The following is a 26240-nucleotide window of genomic DNA, read 5'->3' on the forward strand; positions in this document are numbered from 1 at the left end:
TACAAGGGCATTTCAGTTCTCCCTATCCATCTATATCCTTCCCGATTTTTCTTTTGGCCACTCTGCAGTCGGCACTGGACCTTCCTTATGCTTCATTCAACCTGTTACCCTGCCCTCTGTTGCCCTACACTCCACTTGCCCTGCCACATGATCGGCCCTGCAACTTCCAGCATCTTCTTCACCATCTTCTTTCTCAAACTGCTCACAAAGCGCTCACCTGGCCTGATACTTTGTGAGGCAGCTGCTGGCTGTGCCGGTCCTTTTTGCCAAGGCCACCCAGGCCCTTATCCAAGTTCTGTATGATCTTCTTGCAAGGTTTTGGCAGGGTTAGTGGAGTGCAGGGTAGCAAGGGGAGTGGAGCGAGGGCAGAAGGGCAATTGAAGCAGAGGTAGAGGCAGAGATAGGCAAATGGGTGGAGTTGGAAGCTTTTATGAGGGTCAGGCCTGGCAGAGGTCAAGCTGAAAAATGGCTTGGATTGGGATAAATCCTTGCCTAAGGACTGCTGGACCTGTCATCACTAAGCAATGTGGTCATGTGACATGCTTTATAACCATATCACTTAGCAATGTATTTTGGTTCCAATTACCATCAATAATTGAGGACTGCCTATAATGCTTATGGGTATTTAAACTGCTGATTTTTTTTCCTTGAAGAAGTAACTCTTATGGTAGCCTTCTCCAGTCTGCCTTTCTTTAAGTGTGTTGGACTGAACCTCCCATTTTTTCAACTGGTAAACTCCATTCTGACTGGCAATGAGGAGAGCTGCAATCCACAATATCCAAAGGCTACAGGTTAAATGTGTAGCTTTTCTGTAGAACTGCTAAGAAAAACTAAGTAAAAGTAGCCTGCTGAAAGCCACAACCTTTTGATGTGCCATCTGATGCTTTCTGTTGTGTCATTTTCTACAGCATTCTTTGTTCACCCTTGGCTGGAAGGATGGTTGGTTCAAAACTTTTGTCACACAAGATGAAAGGAGAAAAAGGAAACCATCCCTATGTAGTAGGAGTCCTCTTTGGTTTCTTCTTTGCCATCTTTCCTGGCAGCGGTGCCTGTCCTAAGCTTTGTGCCTGCTATGTACCGACCGAAGTTCACTGCACCTTCCGATATCTTACTACCATCCCATTGCACATCTCCCAAAATGTGGAACGCATCAATTTAGGGTAGGTTTGCATGATAATGCTGAAATCCTGAAATTAGTACTGCTGTGCTAAAATTTGTTTTGCAGTCTCTCAGAACTTCCCTTCTCCTATGAAAGGGGCTTCTCTTTTTCTACTTTTTCCCACGATGCTTAAGAATTTATTTCAAATTTATTTATTTATTTATTTGCCTTTATTATTTTTACAAATGACTCAAGGTGGTGAACATGTCTCAGACAGGTTCCTCCTCCTATTTTCCCCACAACAACCTATGAGCTAGGTTGGCTGACGGAGAGTAACTGGCTCAAGGTCACCCAGCTGGCTGCCATGGCTGAGATGAGACTTGAACTCACAGTCCCCCACTTTCTGGTCTGGTGCCTTAACTATTAGACCAAACTGGCTCTCTTAATAATATTTTTGAATTTTCTTGCTACTCTTTGGTGGTGGTGTATGTTAAGACCCATGGTGGCACAGTGATTAGAATGTAATACTGGAGGCCAACTCTGTCACTGCCAGGAGTTCGATCCTGACTGTCACAAGGTTGACTCAGCTTTCCATCCTTCTGAAGTCAGTAAAATGAGGACCCAGATTGTTGATGCTAACATTTGTAAATCAGTCAGAGATTGCTATAAAGCACTACTGAGCAGTATATAAGTCTAAGTGCGATTGCAATTTTCTTTTCTATTATCCATCATTCTTACCCCCTACTCAGCATTTTATACTTTCTAGAGTAGCTGCCTATTTTAACTGAAGGAGGCTCAGATTACTAGAGAGATAATGGAACCTCTTAACTAAATAATAATGCTGCACAATGCTTCCAATTACATTACAAAGGCATGGTTTTGAAACCTGCAGTAGCCCAAACAAGCCCTGTTAGCAACTGTGAAAGTAGCTGTTTTTTATGGGAATATGTGGTAACTGAAAGGTGAAGTGTTCTTGTCCAAGAAGTCACAGCTGTTTTTTTTAAGAAAGCAGTTAGTTATTATATTCATACTGTCACATACTAGTGACCTGTTACACAGAAAACTAAGAGGCAGTATGTGACTGGTTTCATCCTTATTATGAATTGTCAAATGGGAATAGCCAGATCTTGTCTAATGCAGCCACTACTTTGGATATTGAGCAGTGGAGGGAAACCAAACTCTCTTCTTTTGGAATTTCATCCGTTTTCTTTCCCTTATAAAAATGGGAAACAACATCTTGTTCATCTCTTTCACTGATAATTGATAGGAACAAAATGAAAATTATGTCTGCAGGACAGTAAGAAATAGTAGTGAGAACAGAATAACATGTTCACTAAAATAAAAAAAAATCAGACCAAACTAATGGTAAGAAGCCTCCTGGCATTAATTTATAAGAGTTCAAATATTGCTTAATTTGCCTAGGGTGATAAAACACATGCATACAAATTCTTTTTTATGCCTTTCATGGTTCAGGATTTTTAGACAAGTAGAAATTTGAGAACCTGACAATATTTTGTACGTATATTTGCAAATGAGGATTGTCTGGCTATTCACAAAATTATTACCATAATGTGTATGACAGTCACTGAACATCAGAAAAAAAGCTAAATTTGTTGATTTCTACCTTCTTCTGCTCAAGAATATACATCAATCCAGTCATCCTTTATCTTTTTTCTGGGTGAGTGGATATAGTTCCAAGCATGACACAGAAATATAGTCATCCCTTTTATGGATCCAATGTGTGAGGCATTTGGCTTTCCTAATTCAGATGCTGGTAAAATAATGCTTGAAATTTTGCAATCCAGATTACAACAGTACATGGAATCAGAACTGTCAAGTCCATAAATCAAATATATAAACTGGATTTAGAAGATGCAGAGGCTCCCAAGATTTCAAATATCTGGTGCATAATGGAAAAGGCAAGGACCTTCCAAGAGCTTTTTTCTTCTATTAATTATATGAATGCTTTTGACAATGCTATCCACAAATTGTAGATAGTTCTTCAAAATATGAGTGTGCTCGATCATCCCATCTACTTATTGAAAATTTCACCTATTGATCAAGAAGCAACAGAAGAGAATACGGAGCAACTAAATGGTTCAGAATTGGGGAAGGAATGTTGCAAGGTTGTATACTGTCACCTTATTTACTTAACTTTCATGAAGACTATATCATGAAAAAAGTTGGATAGGAAGAACTAAAGATCAGAATAAAATTTACTGAGGGAAACACCAACAACTTTAGAAATGCTTCTTGATACCAGTTTGATGGCTGCAAATGAGGAAAGCCTAAGGAATCTCTTGTTGAAGATAAAGAAGAAAATGGAAAAGGTGAACTGCTGGTCAATAATTTAGGAAGCCCAAGATTATATCAATAGGTATAAGATTATATTAATGCCATTCTGAAATAAATAGGTGGAGAACAAGTTGTAGCAGTAACATACTTTATCTTCATGGGATCAGTAATAGGAATGATGGCTATTGTCATGACATAAAGTGAAATCTGCTTCTGAGGAGAAACATCACAACATATCTAAACAACATATTCAAGTGCAAAGACATCACAGTGTCAACAAAAAATAAAGGTGCATATTGCCAAAAATGTGGTTATCCTAGTTGTAAAATATGGCAGTGATAATTGGATCATCAGAAAGACTGAATAAATTAAAAACAAATGCCTTTGAAGTGTGGTGCTGGAGAAAATTGCTGAAAATTCTTTGGATTGCAAAAGGATTAAACCTTTATTTCTGGCTGAAGTAAAACCAGACTAGCCATTGAAAGCATTAATAATGAATCTGAACCTATTGTGTACACATAAAACAAAGATAAGAGTCACTGGACAAGACCATGATGCTTAGGAAAATAAAAATGAATGAAAATAGGATGAGAAAAGGTAAGGTGACTATTATTACAAGCACAAATTTACCAGAAATCAGAGGGGTGACAGATAGGCAATCCTGGCAAATGAATGTCCATTGGATCATGAAGAACTGGAAATGAAGAACAATGTGAGTTCCAGAGGCATTATTGTAAATAGAAAGGATACACAAGACTGGCAGCTGATTGTGATATTTTTTTAAAAAAAATTAAAAAAGAAAAAATAATAAAGGCAGATGGATCAGAGTGCCTGGTATAGGTAAAAAATTATGGCATCCTTGATGTGTTAACAGCGTCAAACATAAATTGAGTCAACTAGAATTTGGTTTCTTTTCCTATTTAGAAGCATAAGGAAGCTCATACACCAGAGGATGTATAAGTGTATGGTACATTCTACTACTTAGTTTAGTTGTTGAAGAGGAAAATATAAAGCATCTCCAGAAACAGTTACCTTCTAACTGTCGAATAAGAGAGAGGGCTTCTGTGGTTGGTCAGCAATGAACACATGGGCCAAGAGACGGAAGGAATTATTTTTGTTTTCCTTTTAATATGAAATAATTATTATAGCAATTCAGATTAAAAATTTGCAAAGTTTTAACTTTAAAGCATTTATTTAATTTGCAAAGTTTAGAGCATTATTTAATGCTTTAAATAATGTTTTATTTGTTTAAATAATTTTTCAGCAATTAAGAGGAACAATATCCCAAATATAGTAAAGAATAAATCCTGTGCTGTTCCATGTGAAATTAAAATAAATTTATCTTGTTTGCTGGTTTGTTTTTACTTTAATTTCTGGCTTGTTTGGGAGAGTTTAGGAAACAAATCATATTAAAATTATCTAGGGTTTGTTTAGTAGGGGTATGAGAAACTTTTGGACATTTAAGTGTTGTGAACCACAATTCCAGGAACCCCAGCTAATATAACATAAGTAGAATACAGTTGGGAGCTATAGATTGACTATATACATCCTGAAAGCCACAGCTTCCTGAACCCAGGTTTAGTTTTTGTTCCTGATTCTGGCTTATGAAGTTTGAACTCAGTCATTCACATCTAAGTCTAATAAGGATTGAAATGGTGAAACAGTGTAATTAGAAGCCAAACTTCTTATGATATGCAGCCAGTTAAGATGAACCATATTTGCTTGGAAAATAAAGACTTTATTCTGAGTCATGAGCTGAACCATTCATTTTGCTTTTGAAAAAGAAGGCAAAGTTCTGAGTTTAGAAATCAGAAGTGTAAATGCAACCCTGTATACATCTGCACACCCATGGTTCGTTTCAGACAGCTATGAATTATGTTCATGTTGTCCTAGCTATATTGAATGAAGCTATTCAAATTATACTTGGAGCCATCTCATCTCATGGGAGGGAGGGAGGGAGGGAGGGAGGGAGGGAGGGAGGGAGGGAGGGAGGGAGGAAGGAAGGAAGGAAGGAAGGAAGGAGGAAGGAAGGAAGGAAGGAAGGAAGGAAGGAAGGAAGGAAGGAAGGAAGGAACGGTGATAATGGTTCATTTTTAGTAGATCCTACAGAATATAGAATACAAGTTTAGTATGCGATAGTGTACACTTATATTTTGTATAAAACATTTTAAAATGATTGTATAGAACATTTTTAAAAAGTTGGTCAAGGGAAATCTAAAGCCCATCATCTTCCCCAGTATTGCAATGTTATAGTTAACAGTTTCAGCTCAAAGCTGTTATAGCATCTGTTTAAAACTTAATGTATGCAAATCGGCTAACAAAATCATCTTTGGCAGGGAACCATAAATTGAGGCTGCTTTGATAACCAGCAATATTTTAGTGGTCTCTCATAATTCAGCAGTTTCTCTGAGACTTTGGCAGTGAACAAATATTCATGCTTTCAGAGGCCTGCTGGCATTTACAAACGTGAAGTAGCAGGAAGAAAGATGATCACTGTTCATGAATGCCTTCAGTGTTTAGGGTGCATTGAATAATTACCCTATATTCCATAAGATGCAAGAATTCAGGAAAGATTTATTCCTCATCTTTTCATGTCACAAATAATATAGAAACATAACTCTGAATGCATGGAATAATTCTCTCATGTGTTGTGCCTCATACTGTAAGAGGGATTTTTAGTACAGACAGTATACAGTTCTTGGTGGGGGGCAGTGAATTCACTAGAATGCAGAGCCTATGAACTGCTGTTGCTTATAAGAACCTCTTTCAAGATGGACGATTGTATGCAAGTATTTATGGAAAGAAACCATAGGAAGATGATTCTAAGTGACAGCTGAACCCTGCAGCAAACCCAAATTATTATTTATTAAATGTATATGATTCATGGTTCCCAATAACTGATTATCTAGACTTGAAACTGGAAAAGCCTTTTATCATTCCATGGGGGGATAGAGAATTTTTTTTGGAAATTGCTCCTCTACCCTGGAACTTCCATCCAACCCTCCAGTGGGCAAAACCTTTGCTTTTTTTATGTTATGCCTGATTAATTGATTTTTTTGTTTGAAATAGAAATACCTTCTTTTGAATTATGTTGGTTGCTTTTAGGATGCCTTCATGTTTTTGTTTCTTATCTTGTAAAATACTTTCTTAATTATTTATTTTATTTATATTATTATAGTATCATAACGTGCATTGTTATTTTCCTTTGTGTTTTGCTACTATTGGATCTACCTCAGCCCTGTTAAAACCTCACTATTATATTGGTCCATGACAACAATAAATATTTGATTGAACCCTCACTATCTGTAAACACCTTGAATTTGAATACAGGTAGTCCTTAATTTAGGACCACAATTGAGCCCAAAATTCCTGTTGCTAAGTGAAATATTTGTTAAGTGACATTTGCCCCATTTTATGACCTTTCTTGCCACAGTTGTTAAGTGAATCACTGCAGTGTTTAATAACATGGTTGTTAAGTGAATCTAGCTTTCCCATTGATCCCATTGCAAAAGGTGATCTCATGACCCCGATACACTGCGACCCTCATTAATATGAACACGCGTCTGAATTTTGATCATGTGACCATGGGGATACAATGGTTGTAAATGTGAAAAACGGTCATAAGTCACTTTTTTCCATTGTAAATTTAAACAGTCACTAAATGAACTTGTAAGTCAAGGGCACCATGTATTAAAGATATTAAGAAGTTAGGTTCTAAACTTTTTTCTAACTATTCCATGTTCTTAATTACACATGTTGTGTTCCTGATGGTTTGATAGTACTTTATAGTGTGATTTGATAAACGTATTATGTCTGTAGTGTTTCATTGTTTTTATTATCAGAACACTTTGAGAGGAACAACAGAGAAATTGTATAGATTTAACATTGATTAGGTTACACCCGAGTGCATGAAAACAAGAGCCATATTTTTCATGTTCATTTGTTATTGCTTTGACCAAAGTGTTTTCAACTTTAAATCACAAAATTTAATTACAGTCTGCTTAAACACCTTCAGAAGAGAGATTTTATTTTTGTTTGTTTTACGTTTGAACTCTAGCTGACTAACTAAACCCAGATATGGAATGAAATATTTGTTACAGTTACAACAATTTGGTTAAACTGACTGAGACAGATTTTTCTGGCCTGGAGAAACTGGAGTTGTTGATGTTGCACAGTAATCAGATACATACAATTCAAGACAAGACATTCTCTGATTTACATTTGTTAAAGGTAAGATTAAGCTGAAAATTGTCCATCACTGATTTTGTTTAAAGTTGGCAAAGTTTTGCCGTCAAACCTGTTGTTAGGGGGAAAAAACAATGGTTCTGAGGAGTATAAGATCTAAGTTTATCATACTTTATTCACCTTTCATTTTCATCTTTCTTTTCATTTAATAAATGGCTACAATCCTAAACATATTTGATAAAATATAAGAGTCACTGAGCATAATTACAGGTTCATTCATAGGTTTACAAATGGTTTAACCACAATGTTGGGATATATAACATAAGTCAAAAATCAATGAAACCACATGGTTTAGCATAATGTGTGAACTGAGATCATATTCTATTGCTATGCTAGTTTGAAAATAACTTTCTTGAATACTTTGAATTAATGTAACTTCACCTTAGATTCCTTTTCTTATTCTCTTTTTTTATCAACAGATCTTAAAGATGAGCTATAATCAGATCAAAGTTATTCAACCAGACACATTTCATGGTCTCGTGTCTTTGGTACGTTTGCACATGGATCATAATAAAATTGAATTTGTAAACCCAAAAGCTTTATATGGTCTCACATCGCTGAAGTTAGTCAATTTGGAAGGAAATTTACTTAAACAACTTCATCCAGATACTTTCGTCACTTTGCGGTACCTCGAGGTGTTCAGAACATCTGTCATAAAGCATATCTACCTGTCAGACAACTTCCTGACTTCTCTGCCACAAGACATTTTCTCATATATGTCTGAACTAGAAAGCCTCTATCTTCATGGAAACCCTTGGACTTGTGATTGTGCTTTGAAATGGTTTGCCAAATGGGCAGAAATGCATTCCGGTACGTATTGTCCTTTGTATAAATTGCAAGCATATACCTCAGATATCTGCTGGTCTCATTCACAAAGATTGCAGTAATTGACAGGATGCACAGAGAACATATTATACTTTAAAAATATGTTCCAATGGGAGAGAATATATGTAATTCATGGTTGAACTGTGGAGTCCTTGGTGCTCTCTGAGCTTGGTTGTTTGCTTGCAGATCTTTCATTACCCAACTAAGTGATATCATCAGTACTAAATAGTGTGGGGTTTGCCCTATAAGGCATAGTAGTTTTCTCTGCCAAGGTTGGTGGGGTGTGGTTTTCTTTTTGGTAACTCATTGATTCAAGTATTGTTTGCTTGAAGATGGGCTAAATCCAAAAACACTTGGAAATTCCTGGAAGTTTGTCATTAAAACAAACCAGCCATCAATAGACACATACAGATAAATCTGTAGGCAAAAAGAAAAAGGAAACTAAAAGATCAAAACACATCCTTTCTAGCTGGTCAACATTCAAATTTGCAGGGATTAACATCAGATAATCAACCAGAAAACAATATCCTATTCAAGAAATTACCAAAGAAAAAGCTACACCGCCACCAACACTGGCAGAACAGACTATTGTATACAAGCAGGAGCAATCACCAGCACTTATAATGTTACGTAGTCAAGTAATAAAATATCTGCAAACAAATAACCAAGTACAGAGAGCATCAAATATCCTGCAAAAATAAGGTTGTTAAAGTCTGCTTGCACAGCTAGATTGAGCATCTAGTGGGATGTCACAGAATTCTGATCTCATTTTCTTCAATATTATTGTTAATGATTTGGGTAATGAAGTAGAAGAAATCTTGTTAGATAACACAAAACTAAGTGAGAAATCTATTACCCTATAAATCATCCTGAGATGAAAATGAATTGAAAATACTACAGTGATATTTAGATGAGTCGCAAAGACGGTTCTTCACTCAGGGAAAAAGAGAAAATGCACTTGACTCATCTATAGTTTTTCATGTAAAGCAGAACTGGGCAGTGTGTTTTTTGAGTTGCAACTCAGTCTCTTAACTTTCCAGAGATGGTGTTGATGGTGATGACAGAAACCATTGGGGGATGTGGTGACAATAAAAGGGGTGGGGACAAAGCTTGTCAGGGAGTTTGGGGAGGCTGAAGGAGCAAATAAAAATGGGTTTAAAGGAAACAATCTGGGAGCAAAAAATTTATGACACAACTTGCAGTTTCAATTCTTCCAAACCTGTAATAACAATCCAATTTGCTATTTGGGGGACAGTTTGGGATTTGAGAGGGTTTAAGGATGCAGCAGAAGCTCCCCGTGTATGGTTTGTCCCATCCTACTCAGAGGAGGAGGAGCAAAAGAACAAAAGGTATTACTGAGATTTGAACATATGGCTGTGAAATGTCAGTAGAGTAATTTGGTATGTTGGAGAGAGCATCTCAAAATCAGCTTCCATATGAATTAATATGGAATGTAGAATGCTCACCTGCAACATAAGAGGCTTTGGGTTGACACAACAGTGGCTGTAAAATGGGCAGGAACAGTGGTTTTAGACTGGAATGGTGCAAGTATGCTTTCAAAAAATGGGAAATATTTCATTCCAAATAATTGGCTATGTGTAGCTTTGAGGAAAGAATACAAGAAGATATATATTAAATATCTGAGGATGATTATGCAGAGGTCAACAACCTGTTCTCCTATCATCTCAATGAACAAGACACAGAATGTTGAAATTACAGTAAATGATAGCAAATTCTAGAAAAATGTCAGAAAAATAATAAGAGTGCTTTAACAGTGGAATAAATTATTCAGAGCAATAATGGGTTACCCATTGTTGGATATCTTCAAGAAGTTGGGTATACATTGCTTGCAGATACTTTAACTTGTGGCATACAGTAATTGTCCTATAGATTTAAAATCGTAGATTCAACCCCTTCTCTTGTTCTCCATCAATCAACTGAGAAGTGATAGGATGTGGAGAAAGATTAAAAACATTCATGCCCTCCTCAAACTTTAGGATAATAGTTCCATTTATTTTTCAGTTTTTTCCATTGTTCCCACTTTTCTATACAGCTGGAGAAAAACCCAGAAAAACCTGGAATTAGATCTACTGTGTTGATGAAAGAGTAGCAATGAATAAGTTTTTATTTATTGCAGTATTTTTTGTTTACATTTATTGATTATAATTTGTTAGATTATTTTTTTATCGAAGTTGCAGGATATGTACAAGTATCATGTAAGTACAATCCTGGCAGAAACCTATTTATATTTTTGAATGACACCATATGTTTACATAATTATGTATGTGAAAACCTAGTACAAGAACATGAGCACTGGAATAAGATGGAAACGTATTAATTCTGACTTCAGGTGACATACAAAGGTGAGTGGGTGGATAGATAAGATATATAAGCCAGCTAGCTAAACTTCAAAGGCTTCCAAAAATGTTTAAATAAAAAAGTAATTTGGATTGAAGTTTGGGTTTAATTGCCTACTTCGCTCCTTCCAATGCTATTTTGTAATGGGTACTAAATGCTTGCCTCAGAGGTACCAGAAATATCTTTCAACTGAACAATAGAACATCAATTTACTTTTTCTGATCTCTTTCTTTCTAGATGTTGTAAAATGCAAAAAGGGCAGAGAAGCTACAGATGCACTGCAATGTCCACTATGCACCAACCCCAGGAATTCTAAAGAGAAACACTTAACTAAAATTCCACTCTCTTCATTTAACTGTAGTAAACCAACTGTAGACACAGATTTAAAATGGAAAACTGTAACTGTGGTAGATGATGGAGAACTCACTTCAGTGTCTCCCAAAGACTTTATGGCCCCTATAGGATCTATGTCATTAAACTTAATAGACCAAACAGGAAATCAAGCAAATATAGCTTGTAATGTACAGAAACCTTCAACAGTATCTCCAGTTATATTTAAAAAAACTGATAACAATACGCTACTTGAAATATCATTGTCAACATTTCTTAAGTGTAGCATTGACCATGATCATATTCATCAACTATGGAGTATTCTTGCTCTTTATAGTGATTCTCCACTAAAACTAAGACGGGAACATTTATTAACAGAAATGCCTTCTATTAGGTACAAGTACAAACAAATAGATTCTAAAAAAGAGGAACTTTTCACTAACATAGAAGCTGAACTGATAGCTGAGCCTCATTGGCTGATGCAGAGTCAAGTGTCAATACAATTGGACAGGACTGCAACTACACTCAATATGTTGCATATCCAATATTCAATAGATGCTCAAATCATTCTTCCTGATGATGTCCCAAAGCCCACCAAACAAATGTGGGCCATGATCTTACAAAACAAGAACTCCAAAACTGAACATTCAGTTTTAGTTAATGGTTCTGTAGAATTGAATTGCCAAGCAATTGGAGACCCTACCCCTGTAACTGAGTGGCTGCTACCTGATGGGACCAAGGTTAAGGCTCCATATGTAAGTGAAGATGGAAGAATAGTGATAGAAAAATCTGGTAAGCTCTTACTATATTCAGCAGATCATTTTGACACAGGACTTTATCACTGTATAGGAACCAACTATGAAGATGCCGATGTCCTGACATTTAGAATTACAGTGATAGATCCAAATCTGAAGCACAACCTTTTAAATGGAGCACAGCTTTCAGTATTTTTAGGTGAAATTATTGATCTTCCCTGCCCCTCTACAGGTGTCCCAGATGCTTCTATTAATTGGGTCATACCAGGAAACATGATTCTTCATAGTTCTTTTAAAAATAAACATCTGTTTCACAATGGTACATTAAAAATACAACCAACAGCAGGACAAGATAATGGCTACTTCATGTGTATAATGTCCAATAAATATGGTGTGGATTATTTAGTTTACCAAGTACTGGTTAAAAGGAATTTGAGCCAGTTTCAACAACTCACAAAAAAAGATACTCAGGTAGATAGTGAAGCAACAGAAGGGTCTGGCAATCAAGAACATGACTTTAATGGCCAAATTCAAAAATTTCCTTCTACCATTACTGCTGAAGTAACTAGCCAAGCATCCATGCAAAGTTCATTTACAAATTATTTTATACACAATAAAACCAAAAACAAGTACAAAGAAGTCTACAAGACCAACAGAGGCAAGATAAGCAGAAGGTTTAGAGGACAAAAGAGATTTGGTCTTTCTACTAAGAGAATCAATTCATCGCACTGGGCAACATTTTTAGAAAAAACAAGGAATATCACATTGTTAAGAAGACAAGAAAATATAACAGTAAAACCAACAGAAAATACATTTTTGTCTTCAAAGAGTTCAGAAAATGAAGGAGAGATATCTGGGGATGATATATTAGCTGAAGAAGAACTTATTTTTCTAGGAACTAGAAGATCTTCAAAATACACTTTGAGAGAAGCATCAGGAAATGTAGTGACAGCAAAACTTGGAAGTATGTCAGATAATTATAGCTCTTTTGCAACATATAACACAGTTACAGAACCAGAACCTTCAGCAACCAGTTCTATTGTTATGCAGTCTGAGATACCTATAGACCAGAACTGGCTAAATAAACCAAAATCTGAAATGGATGGAATAGGCCTTGAAAGATATCAAACACTGCCTATGCCACCAACCCTAATGGAAGCAACAATGCCATCATTGTTTAAAGAACCCGACAGTGCAGCAAACACTTCAAATTCTTTTCAGAGATTGATAACATCTGAAGAAGGTAATGTCTATTTTAAAAGCAAAGCAATAGTAATGCCAACAGTGGCTGTTACTAATAATAGCCAATTTATAACTTCACACACAATTATTGAAAAACATGATTTATTGGCAGAGAATGCTGAGAAAGCATCAAAAAAACCAAGCCATCAAGTACCCACAGCAGCAGTCAGTCTGTCTAACGATGCATCACAACATGGCTATATTTACAGTAGAAAAAAAATAATATTTCAGGTATCTCCAGGTCCAGCCATTCTTGGCCATCAACAGACTGAGGTAGTTAAGGATTCTGAAACTCATAGTCCATTCCCCAGAAGGTACAGCAGACGAAGAAAAACCTTTGGAAGAAGACGAATAATTAGACCTGACCATATTTCCAATAATGCAGGGCATAGATTTACTTTTCCTAGATCAGGGTTTGTTCCAGAAAGCTCAAGTCTTACTTTCCCTGCAGAAATAAGCATACAAACTCTTTCCAACATATCTGTTGAATCATTTACCCCACAAACATTTATGTATACATCGATCAAACCTCAGTATCCAAAATCAACAATTTCAAGTCACACTGTGATATCCTCAAGTAACAAGATAGATACAGATGAAGTGTATGAAGCTTCAACAACTATCCCCTTCTACTCTAAAAGTACGCAAGTTGTTCCACAAAGAAAAATAAAATCAAGTATGCATCAAACAATCCCTGACATAGATCCATCAGCTAACATCCAATTCACAACCAATATCCATAAACCTAAGCTTAACTTAAAAAGTACATTTACTAAAGCTAATATATCACCTTCCATGATCAAATCCACCGTTCCTTCTTTTAGTATCCACGATGTCTCTTCTAGTGTTTCAAATGGAGAAATACCTTCACATAATTCTTTTGTTACCAGCTACATTCAAAAAGAGCTACCTCAGAAGCAATCCATAATACAAACAAAACCCTCATCTGAAATAAATGTTACAGATTTTCACATCTTGGGGCCAACGTACAAAAATTCAACAATATATAAAACTGATGTTTCCAGAAGTGACAATCAAACTGATGTTCCTAGAGACTCAGTTGAACGTATCAGTGAGAATGTAGCATTACTAAAAGACAATCCAATATTATCACTCAGTAGTACAGAATCACCATCCCTAGTGCCTATGTACAACTTTACAACTGATCTTCATAAAGAAACTGATACTACAAACAAACAACTGACACATAATCCAACTACCACTGTTGCAAACAAGTTTTCCAAACTCAAAACATTTCGACGACATAGAAAGAAAGGTCAAAGGAGGAGAAGACCTCTGCAGAAGTCAATGCCTTTTCACAGGAACATTTTGGTCAATAAAGGATTGAAAACAATGGAAAATGTAACTGAACCTCCTAGTCTCATACTGACTGAATTGTTTTCAAAATTCACTACTATGGATATAGTTACAGTTACACCACAACCACTAATTCTTAGCACAGCAGATATAAAAAGAGACAATACATTCTTAACTACTGCTCAGGAATCCCTTGAAAATGCTTACAGCATTAAGCCACCAATGGAACTGTCATCTGAAAAGCTTTCATCTACAACTCCACAGTTTGAAATGTCACTGGATACAACAAAGATAAGCACAGTATTACCAGACACATCCTTGGTAACAACTGGACCAATGTTTACTAATGTACTGCAAACTACTAGACAAGCAGATAAGGAATCTTACCAGTATGTGGGACTAACAGCAACTCCAAAAATACAAATAACAAAAATGGCTCTTCATGTGAAAAAGGAGATAAATCCACAGATTCCTACTAATGCAATTTACATGACCACTAGTCCATTAGTATCCCAAACAAGGCTCATCCAAACTACACAAAGCACTTCATCTCCCAGATGGGGTAAAATTTCATGGCAGTTTCCATTGTCTAAAATCAGAGATACTGAAAAACCACTCATAACTAAAACAGTATTAAAATCACCTCAAAGCTCCACCCTTTATACCCCTTTGTGGAAGATAGATAAGAACAATTACATCAAAAACTGGTCTGAAAGAATAGACCAGGTAGCCACCACCACCAATCCAGAAGATTTAAATTCATTCTATGAAACCAGATTGGCAAAACCCAGAATAAGTGGGGGGAAATTTGCAGTGTTTACTGTCCTGGCTAATTCAGATGCTTTCATTCCATGTGAAGCCAGTGGCAATCCTCAACCAACCATCCATTGGACCAAGATATCAGCAGGTGAGCTTTTCAAATTAATATTTTACATTTGTTCTCTTTTATCATAAACAAGATGTGAATTAAGTAAAGCATACAAAATTAATTTCTTATGTATGTTTACAGTCCTATAATTAAATTATGAAATTTAATAACCACAATGTGATATAGTGTTAGATTATGACTAAAGTCAGATTTTAAACCAGTAGTGAGATTTTCTATTGACCTTGGGCCAGTCGCAAATCTAACTACAAACTTTCATTGGAAGGAAAAGAATTTCACGTGCCAGGAAAATAAATGGATAGAAAGAAAATGAGCAATATTAATTCAGATTTTAGCTAAATTTGCTCTGAGCACAGAAAGTAATAGTGTGGTACGTATAGCTGCTCTGAAGCCATACTCAGAATATTCAGAATGATTCTGAGATAATTCTGAAGTATTAGATTGAACAGCTATACTTAAAAACATTTTTAACTTGAGAGTTAATCAAGCCAGAATATTTTAAGAGAATAGTATATAAAGTATACACTGGATGGAGTAAGGTGGAGTTTTTAAGGCAGTGTTGACTCTGGCAACTGTCCAATGAGTCCCAAAGGTTTTATTGGCGAGGAAACTCAGCCTCCCAGTTTCTACCCAGTGCCTTAATAATCACATCACGCTGGCACATTATGCAAAACCTAAAGCCTCAGCTTTCCATAAAAAAGAGCATTAAAATGTAATCTATTTTCTCTGGTCCAGAATAATACAATCCATCCCATGAGGGAATTGTATTTACCGTATGCTTTTTCTTAACTGGATGAAAACGTGCACATATAAATAATGTACATATAGTGCCAACAAGAATTGTTTCAAATAAATTATAAAAGAAGCTACTTAAAACCAGGAATCTTGTCCTATAAACCTCCGTGTAAACAGGGCTTGTGCTAGTGTATACAGTTCATTATTTTTCCATTTCTTGATCAAAATGGGTAAATAATCTAAGAAGGGATAGCATCACATTATATCAAAAGCCTGGAATAAAAGAGTCAAGTAATTCAAATCAATTATAACCACAAATCATCTTAAAGCTGAATTTTGCTGTTATACAATAACCGTGATTGGCTGTTTATATGAAGCTGTTGCAAGTGTTTTTTTATCTACTTTATTAATAAGAGAAGGTATTGTTCATGCTGGTTAGACTGAGATTCTTGGATTAATATATGAATGCAGTTATTTGACTAAGGCAAAAACAAAAAATATTTCCAATATATATGTAAGCTCTGAATTTAAAGCATGCAAACACATGCCTGATTAATGTGTATAATAAACATAACTAAACATAATCAGTATATGAAAATTAATTGAGATATTTAATTTGCTTCTATAGTAGTTTTAAGGGGAGGAAGTTAAGTCAAGAAAATAATTAAAAGGTAATTTATGGAAAAATTCAAAATCTTATTTGTTTGCAAATTAATAATGAACAAGTTACAGTATGTAATAGGCAACATTTAAATAAATATAACTTTAGTTTCTTTTTGATTAATCAGGGTCTGATGCATCAAAAAACAGACACCGTAACAGATTTGAGATTTTTCCCAATGGCACACTCTCCATTCAGAATGTCAACATCCAGGATCGTGGACAGTACTTGTGCATGGCTGCCAATCAACAAGGTTCAGACAAGCTTCTGGTCACTTTGTCTGTGGTTACTTATCCACCAAGAATTCTAGGGAAAGGTTCCAGGATCATTACTGTCCACTCTGGCAAGCCAGCATTTATAAGGTGTGCTGCTGAAGGCCATCCCATTCCTTCTATAACTTGGATCCTCGCAAACAAAACTCATATCTCTGAATTTTCGGTAGAAAATGAGGCTGTTTCTCTACACTCAGATGGCACTTTACTGATCAAGAAAGTCAGTGTTTATGACAGAGGGATATATACCTGCACAGCAGATAATCCAATTGGCTCAGATACTATGGCAATCAGGTTACAAGTCATTGCTGCACCGCCCATTATACTGGAAGATAAGAAGCAACTTATACTAGAAACTATGGGTGAAAGTTTGAAGTTTCCTTGCACTGTCAAAGGAGACCCTCATCCAACTGTTCACTGGGTCCTCCCTGATGGAACAGAGATGAAACCACTGCACTACCTAAATGGCAAGGTTTTTTTGTTCCCCAATGGATCACTTCTTATCAGGAATATAGTTCCTTCTGACAGCGGGAAATATGAATGTATAGCTACAAGCTCCACTGGTTCAGAAAGGAGAGTAGTACTTCTTCAAGTGGAACACCAAGATATAATACCGCGAATTGGAGCTACATCCCAAAGGTTGACTCAACTGAATTTTGGGAATAGGTTACTTCTAAACTGCTCAGCTACAGGGGAGCCAAAACCCAGGATAATGTGGAGATTACCTTCCAAAGCTGTTGTCGACCAGTGGCACAGGTAGGTTTCTTGGAAACTAATTCAGAACAGTTTCTGGCTGATCTTGACTGATTTTTTCTGATAGGAAGGTTTTTACGGCTGATGTTTGAACTGCTTAGATGGCAAGGAGATACAAAAAATGATGGCTGGGAAAGCTGTAAAGGAGTTTAGCACTTAGTGTTTAAGATGGAATAGTACAGAAGAATAAAAGGAGAAATAAAATTCTAGAAGTAGCTAAAGGAGAATGAAATGCAGATGAGAGAACAATGGAAGAGAGAAGAAACTAATTTAAAATAATTAGCCAAATGCTTACCTGCTGGCTTTGGGGTTAGCTGTAATTTAAAGACTGGGCATGCAAGATCCTGGGAACGGACCTACTATATGAGACATTTGTATATGGTACTGCATTCTATTCCAGTGGTAATAACCAAATGTCTGTTGACAGTCCATAATCACAACATGAACAAATTGTTAGGAATAATGTGAAATAGGAATAATACAATGGATGGGCAAAGATAAATAGTTAGCTATAGTTATATATTTTGTTAATACTGAAATCCCAGGCATAGATTTGGATGCATAAAGAGGAAGAAAGGAGATGGTTGGAGATGTTGATTCTCTTTTATTCACTCCTGCAGTCAGATAAAGGAGTAATCCATCTTTGAATCATAAACAATGGAAGTAGCTTTTATGACTGATGGCAGAGGTCCTAAGAATAGTAGTGCTTTGGGATGGATGATTTCTATTTGGAAATCTCTCGAAACTGTTACAAAATGTTACAAGCCCCCAGCAATTCCTTCCAAAACAAACACAATAAGCATTTTTCTTTTGAAATATCTCACTGTTGGCAAGTGTGATAAGCAGACCATATGACATATTATATTCATTAGGATAATTTTCTTAACAGGTTAAAGTAACACATTGTTGGTGAAAATTCAAGCGATGAACTTACACAGTAAAAAATATTAATGCATAATAAAATGTAATGCTAGAGAAAATTGGTTGACATTATGTAAAGCTCTGATAGTTTGGGCCTACCACAATAAAATGCCCATCAGAAGGTTTATTCTATGTAGCAGAAAGCAACATGTGGCAAATGCAATTTGCTCACTCAAAATATAATTTTACAATTATATTGTAGGGAGGAGCCCTTGCAGGGGTGGGCTGAGGAGTTTAGTCATCATCTTGCAGACAAGACCGCTCAGATTCGAGCCGGTCTGGATTCTGACTGGGCGGAGACTGACGGGGAGGAATCGAGCAGCCTTGAGAACGTCATTTGGAATGAATTTGATCCTGTGACCCCAGATGAAGTGGACAGGATCATGAGGAGACTGAGTTCCACCACATGTTTATTGGACCCGTGCCCCTCCTGGCTGGTGTATGCAGCTCGGGAGGAGACACGAGGCTGGTTCCAGGCAGTAATAACTGCTTCTTTGAGGGAGGGTATCTTTCCCGCCACCTTGAAGGAGGCGGTGGTGAGGCCCCTCCTCAAGAAGCCTGCTCTGGACCCGGCTATTTTAAACAACTATCGTCCGGTCTCCAACCTTCGCTTTTTAGCGAAGGTTGTTGAGAGTGTGGTGGTGCATCAGCTTCCTTTGTTCCTGGAGGAAATTGATTATCTAGACCCGTACCAATTGGGCTTTAGGCTGTGGTACAGCACGGAGACGGCATTGGTCGTGCTGGTGAATGATCTCTGGCGGGCTCGGGACAGGGGTTGTTGCTCTGTCCTAGTCCTGTTAGATCTCTCAGCGGCTTTTGATACCATCAACCATGGTATCCTACTGCGGCGTCTCAGGGGGTTGGGAGTGGGGGGCACTGTTTTACAGTGGCTCTCTTCCTACCTCCTGGGCCACTCGCAGTCAGTGTTGACAGGAGGGCAGAGGTCCGCCCCGAGGCCTCTCATTTGTGGAGTCCCTCAGGAGTCAGTTCTCTCTCCCCTCTTGTTCAATATCTACATGAAGCCGCTGGGCAAGCTCATTCATGGTTTCGGGGTGGGGTATCATCAGTATGCTGATGATACCCAGCTCTTTCTTTCCACCCCGAACCAACCCAGTGATGCACTCGACGTGATGTCCCATTGCCTGGAGGCGGTCCGGGTTTGGATGGGGAGAAACAGGCTTTGTCTCAATCCTGCCAAGACTGAGTGGCTGTGCATACCGGCATCTCGGGTTAACCAGGTTGTTCCACCACTAATGATGGGGGGTGAGGTGTTAACCCCCCCATTGATAGGGCTCGCAACTTGGGCGTCCTCCTGGACTCACAGCTCAGTTTGGAAGATCATATAGGAGCCGTGACCAGGGGGGCTTTTGCCCAGGTCCGCCTGGTGCGCCAGTTGTGGCCCTATCTGGACCGAGATGCCCTACGCACAGTCACTCATGCGCTGGTGACCTCCCAGTTAGACTACTGCAATGCTCTCTACATGGGGCTGCCCTTGAGGACCACTCGAAGGTTTCAGCTGGAGCAGAATGCAGCCGCGCAAGTTGTGATGGGAGTCTCCCGATACTCCCATGTAACACCTCTCCTCTGCGAGCTGCATTGGCTTCCGGTTGCCCTCCGGGTAAGATTCAAGGTGCTGGTGATGACCTATAAAGCCCTAAATGGTATAGGTCCGGATTATCTTAGGGAGCACCTGCTGCCAGCATCAATTTCCCATCGTCCTGTGCGCTCCCACAGGGAGGGCCTCCTTAGGGTGCCGCCAGTCAGTGAGTGCCGGCAGGTGATCCCCAGGGGAAGGGCGTTCTCTGTGGGTGCGCCTGCCCTATGGAATGATCTGCCTGTGGATCTCTGGACTGCCCCTGACCTTCGTTCGTTTCGCCGGGACCTAAAAACCTGGTTATTTGATTTATCTGGTCTGGACTGAGGGGTTTTAAATTTTTAACTTTTTAACTTTTTGGGCTATTAATTGTTATTTAATTGTATTTAAACTCTATTTTAACTTACGGTATATTGTTTTTAACTTTGCCCTGTAAACCGCCCTGAGTCCTTCGGGAATAGGGCGGTATATAAATCAATTAAATAAATAAATAAATAATTTTACAATCACATGAAGTAATAATTTCACTAAGTTTTGCACTAAGTTTACTTCAGTGTTGCATCCAATAGTGAACATTAGAAAGGAAGATTAGCGGATGAGAAACTAATCCTTGTAAGGAGAGACTGAGGGAATTGAGTATGTTGTTTAACCTTGAGAAAATATGACTGAGGGATAGACATTTTTCTAGTACCAAGCACGTATCACACAGAACAGGGGTCCCCAAGACCCGGGCCATAGCCCAGTACTGGACAGTGAGCCATTTGGAATTGGGCCACTCATCCCCACATGGGGAAAAGGGTGTGCATGCGCTCCATTTGCATAAGCATTGTGCATGCGTGTCCACCACTTGCATAATTGGAGTTGTGCATGCCCATTTGCCAGCTGTTTGCATGGAACCATCCCCTCTTCCCCCTCTCCCCTGCCAGTCCACAAAGCCAGAAAGTTTGGGAAACTCTGACATAGAAGACACCTGTGCCCCACAAATGACACAGCTTTTTCTTTAGCCTGTCTTGCCTTCGGCAATTTTGGAGAGAAAGTATCATTACCTCATTTGCAGAAGCAAACTTGCCTGTTACATGAAACTCTACCCATGTATATTTTAGATGTTCTTTGTGCACCCTACTGTATATTCCACTTAATAATAGTATTTCCACTAGTTCTGAGGGAAACTTCATTTGTTTCTTTTTTAAAGAATTTTTTAAATACCCTTTTATTATTTTTATAAATTACTCAAGGCAGCAAAAATACCAATATTCTTTCCTCCCCCTATTTTCCCCAAAACAACTCTGTGAGTTGTGTTGGGCTAAGAGAGAATGACTGGCTCAAGGTCATCCAGGTGGCTTTCATGGCTAATGCTGGATTAGAATTTGTGGTCTCTCCCTTTCTAGTCTGGTGCCTTAACCACTAGACCAGGGGTAGGCAACCTCGGCTCTTTTATGACTCGTGGACTTCAACTCCCAGAGGTTGCCTACCCCTGCACTAGACGAAACTGACTTTATTTATATTACTCCTCATTCAAGTTTTACTGTTTTGATTGTTTTAAAATGTTTTTGATATTTTCAATTGTAATCTATATATTTTATCTGTAAGATGCCCACTGTTCTTGCCTGAGATGGACATCCATAGAATTAAACAAAGAAATATCTCTAGGAAAGTTGCAAAATTTCTTTTAACAGCCATTGTATTGCACAGAAATCTACTCCTTTCACTTTTAGGATCCCATTAATATATGTTGCATTTCACCAGCACTGACCCTGACACCTACTGTAATTAGAAAAATTTTCTGACAGTGGGTAAGCTTAAGTAAAATATTTAGGCTGTTTGTCAGAAATATTTTAATTTGGATTCCTGTACCACAAAGTTGGAATTGGAGTTGGAGTTGGGTTCCTTCCAATCTATAAAGCTTTTTTTTTTAATCAACAACTTTGGAATTTGTCATACAGCCCAAAATAAATGATTGTTTTTCCCCTTCTTTTTCCAGAATGGGGAGCCGAATCCATGTGTATCCCAATGGATCCTTAGTTATTGATTCAATCACAGAAAAGGATGCAGGTGATTATATTTGTGTAGCAAGAAACAGAATGGGCGATGATTTGACCCTTTTGAAAGTCAGTGTGACAATGAAGCCTGCAAAAATTGATCACAAACAATATTTTAAGAAATTGGTACCTTATGGGAAAGACTTCAAAGTGGATTGTAAAGCTTCAGGATCTCCTGAGCCAGAAATATCTTGGAGTTTGCCAGATGGTACAACAATCAATAATGCAATGCAAGCTGATGATAGTGGACATACACTGAAGAAATATACTCTGTTTGACAATGGGACTCTATATTTCAATAAGGTTGGAATGATGGAAGAGGGAGATTACACTTGCCATGCTCAAAATACACTGGGAAAAGATGAGATGAAAGTGCAGATAAAAGTGGTTGCAGCTGCACCTCGTATCAAGCAGAATTCAAAGGCCTATGCAAAGATAAAAGCAGGAGATGATGCGTTCTTTGATTGTGATGCAATAGGGGAACCTAAGCCAAAAATATTTTGGCTGTTACCTTCTAACAATATGATTTTAGCTTCTACACAGAGATATATTCTCCATATTAATGGGTCATTGTCAATCATTAAAGTAAGGCTTTTAGATGCTGGAGAATATATATGCGTAGCACGCAATTCTGGTGGAGATGAGACCAAGGTTTATAAACTAGATGTAATCTCTAAACCACCTCTGATCAATGGTTTGTATTCTAACAAGTCTGTCATTAAAGCAACAGCTATAAAGCACTCCAAAAAACAAATAGCTTGTAATGCTGAAGGAGATCCAGTGCCACAGATTATGTGGATCATGCCTGATAATATTTTCCTAACATCCCCATACTATGGAAGTAGGATAACCGTACATAGAAATGGGACTCTTGAAATTCGCAATGTAAGGTCTTCAGATACAGCGGAGTTTATTTGCATAGCACGTAATGATGGGGGAGAAAGCATGCTGGTAGTCCATTTGGAAGTGCTTGAGATCCTAAGGCGCCCAGTTTTCAGGAACCCATTTAATGAGAAAGTCATAGCAAAACCAGGAAAAACCATATTCTTGAATTGTTCTGTTGATGGAAACCCGCGTCCTGAGATAATTTGGATATTACCAAATGGTACATGGCTCTACATTGGTATTAGAACATTACGGTTTTATTTGGGAAGCAATGGCACCCTTGTCATCAATAGACTTTCTAAAGCAGATGCAGGAAAATACAGATGTGCAGCTAAAAATCAAGTAGGCTATATTGAAAAGTTGATCATATTGGAAACTGGTGAAACACCCACGATTTTTATCCACTCAGAAACGACAATAAAAAGCATTAGTGGAGAATCTTTATCACTTCACTGTCTTGCTGCTGGAAGTCCCAAGCCAAACATTATATGGACACTTCCCAGTGGCTTTGTCTTAGATCGGCCTCAAATTAATGGGAAGTTTACGTTACTGGAGAATGGTACCTTACTTATTAGAGAAACCAATATTCATGATAGAGGAGGTTATATGTGCAAAGCTCAGAACTATATTGGTGATTCAACAGTAGTCATTTTTGTAACAATTGTGGGACATTCACCACGGATCACAAAACGACCTCCAAGGAATATTCACACTGTGACTGGGTTGGCGATTCAGCTTCATTGTATGGCATTTGGGATACCAGATCCAGAAATTACATGGGAGCTGCCTAACCATTCATTATTTTTCACAGGCATCAGAGGTCAACTCTCTGGAAGTGAGATTATTCATCCACAAGGAACATTAATAATTCACAATCCAAATTCATCAGATTCAGGCATATATAAATGTGTGGCTAAGAATCAGTTTGGCAAGGATTTTACAGTGACGTATGTTCAAGTTATTTCAAATAGGAATAAAGTCTAAAATGGATCATTTGGCTTTCAAAGATGTTTAATCAAAAACAGTCAAAAGGCATTTCAATTTTGGTGCTATTACAATTCTAACTTTACAGTTTGTCAAGCTAAAAGACATATAGGTTTTGGAAGAGTTTGCATTATTACCTAGTGTTGATTTTAAGACAATATTAAAAAGTAACCTTAAAAACTTAAGGCACTTATGTTTCCAACAAAAATAACAGTGAAAATGACAACATATTCTCTAAAGATACTTGCAATACAAAATATTTAGCACAATAATGGATTTTTTTAAATGCTAGTTTTTATTTCCCACTTGATAGCTATAACATTGTAAAGCTATTGAAAAACAGGATTGCTGGTTTCATTTATTGTTGATGTGAATGACCATTTTCTTATTCTTGATAGTTTCAAATATTTTAAAACAAAGAATATTGATTTGCTTGTAATACTACAATATTCTTTCATGCAGAAGTCCTTTTGGGGGCAGTGGAAGCATAAATAAGAAATAATTATTTCAATTTTTTTAATAAAGCTGCATTATTTTTCTACAATGAAGTGCCATCAAAACTGCATATGAAGAAATGAAAATATAAATATTAATTATATTGCCAATTATTGTGAGGAAATAATTTTATATATCATAGGTTTTAAAGCATACTATTTATTATTATTATTATACTTTACTGAAAGGCAAGAAACTGTGTTTCTCTTTATGGACACATGAAATTGACACATGGGTCCGGGGTACCTCGAGGACCACCTGCTGCCGGCATCAACTCCCCTCCGCCCTGTGCGTGCCCACAGAGAGGGCCCCCTCAGGGTGCCTCTGGTCAGGGAATGTTGACTGGTGGCCCCCAGGGGGAGGGCCTTCTCTGTGGGCGCTCCGGCGCTATGGAACCAACTGCCGGTTGAGCTCCGGATGACACCGGACCTTCGCTCCTTCCGGCGCGGTCTGAAGACCCACTTATTTGAATTATCTGGTCTGGCCTGATGGGGAACGTTAGGGTTTTTTAATGGGTCTTTTATTGCTATTGTAATTTTTAATTGGGCATTTGTTTAATTCCTTTTTAATTTTTGTATTGTTATTTATATATGCCCTGTTAACCGCCCTGAGTCCTTCGGGAGAAGGACGGTATACAAATTTAATAAAAGTAAAGTAAAGTAAAAGTAAATTAATATGATTCAAAATGCTCCTAAAGTAACAAAGTATGTCCAAGAATATTGTCTTAGTACTTGATGTATTATGTACTAAACACATTGATATTTTTTATTAAATTCTCTTCTCAGGGCAAATTTTTAAAATATGGAAGAAAGAACATAATTACTAACTGACAGTGAAAAGGTAGTTGAGGAAGCGGAAGTAGCAAGGACATCAGAAAAAAGATACCATGTAATATTGGAGATGCTGATTTGAAAGGAAGCTAAACCTGAATACAATAAATATGTGTATTCAACTTTTTAAAAAATCAGATTTTAATAAAGTTAGTAATGACAAAAATGGTTTTGTGTTAGGGAAAAAGTGATAAGAAAAAGAGCTTAAAAATAGGAATTTATTTAAAGAGAGGATGTACTAAAAGAACAATTGCAAATAATTCCAGTGACCCTCAAATGGAAAACAGCAAAGTAAACTACTGTTGCTACATGGCATGTTGAGGAAATGTAATAATTATGAAAGTGAAAATGAAAGAAAAACAACTGTGACCATCTGACCTGGCATAACGTGAGTCTTCCTAATTCTTTGATATGGATATTCTACACTTCTTAGAAGATGGTGCTAATGCTGAAGAACATCTTTGATAGCCAAAATTACCATGTTAAAAACTGGAAAGAGATGTCTAGAAATGAATGTGCATGGGAGGAGATTGTTATCAAACTCTGGAGTAGTTTATAAAACTATTACTCCCAAAATAAAATTTAAAAAACATCAAAATTTTTGTGGGATTTGGGCGATGGTGAATGGATTGAGAAATGAATGCTATAGCTTGTGGGGTACTTAAAAGAAACTCCTTGCCTGATAAGATCAAAATTAAGAATAAATTCATACAGATCCC

General features: G+C 37.3%; 1 protein-coding gene across 1 annotated transcript; it reads left to right on the top strand.

Moving 5' to 3' along the window:
• Positions 1–758: 758 nt before the first annotated feature.
• On the top strand, positions 759–24196 carry IGSF10 (immunoglobulin superfamily member 10; the record flags this gene model as incomplete). The annotated part of the gene is made up of 6 exons (XM_083363267.1): positions 759–1160; positions 7495–7624; positions 8059–8449; positions 11060–15373; positions 16876–17776; positions 22270–24196. Exons 1-6 carry the CDS (start codon positions 937–939, stop codon positions 24194–24196), a joined length of 7887 nt encoding a protein of 2628 aa, XP_083219393.1. The 5' UTR covers positions 759–936.
• Positions 24197–26240: the final 2044 nt, after the last annotated feature.

This window comes from Vipera ursinii, assembly GCF_947247035.1.
Source record: "Vipera ursinii genome assembly, chromosome: 5".
In the NCBI taxonomy this organism is placed as follows: domain Eukaryota; kingdom Metazoa; phylum Chordata; class Lepidosauria; order Squamata; family Viperidae; genus Vipera; species Vipera ursinii.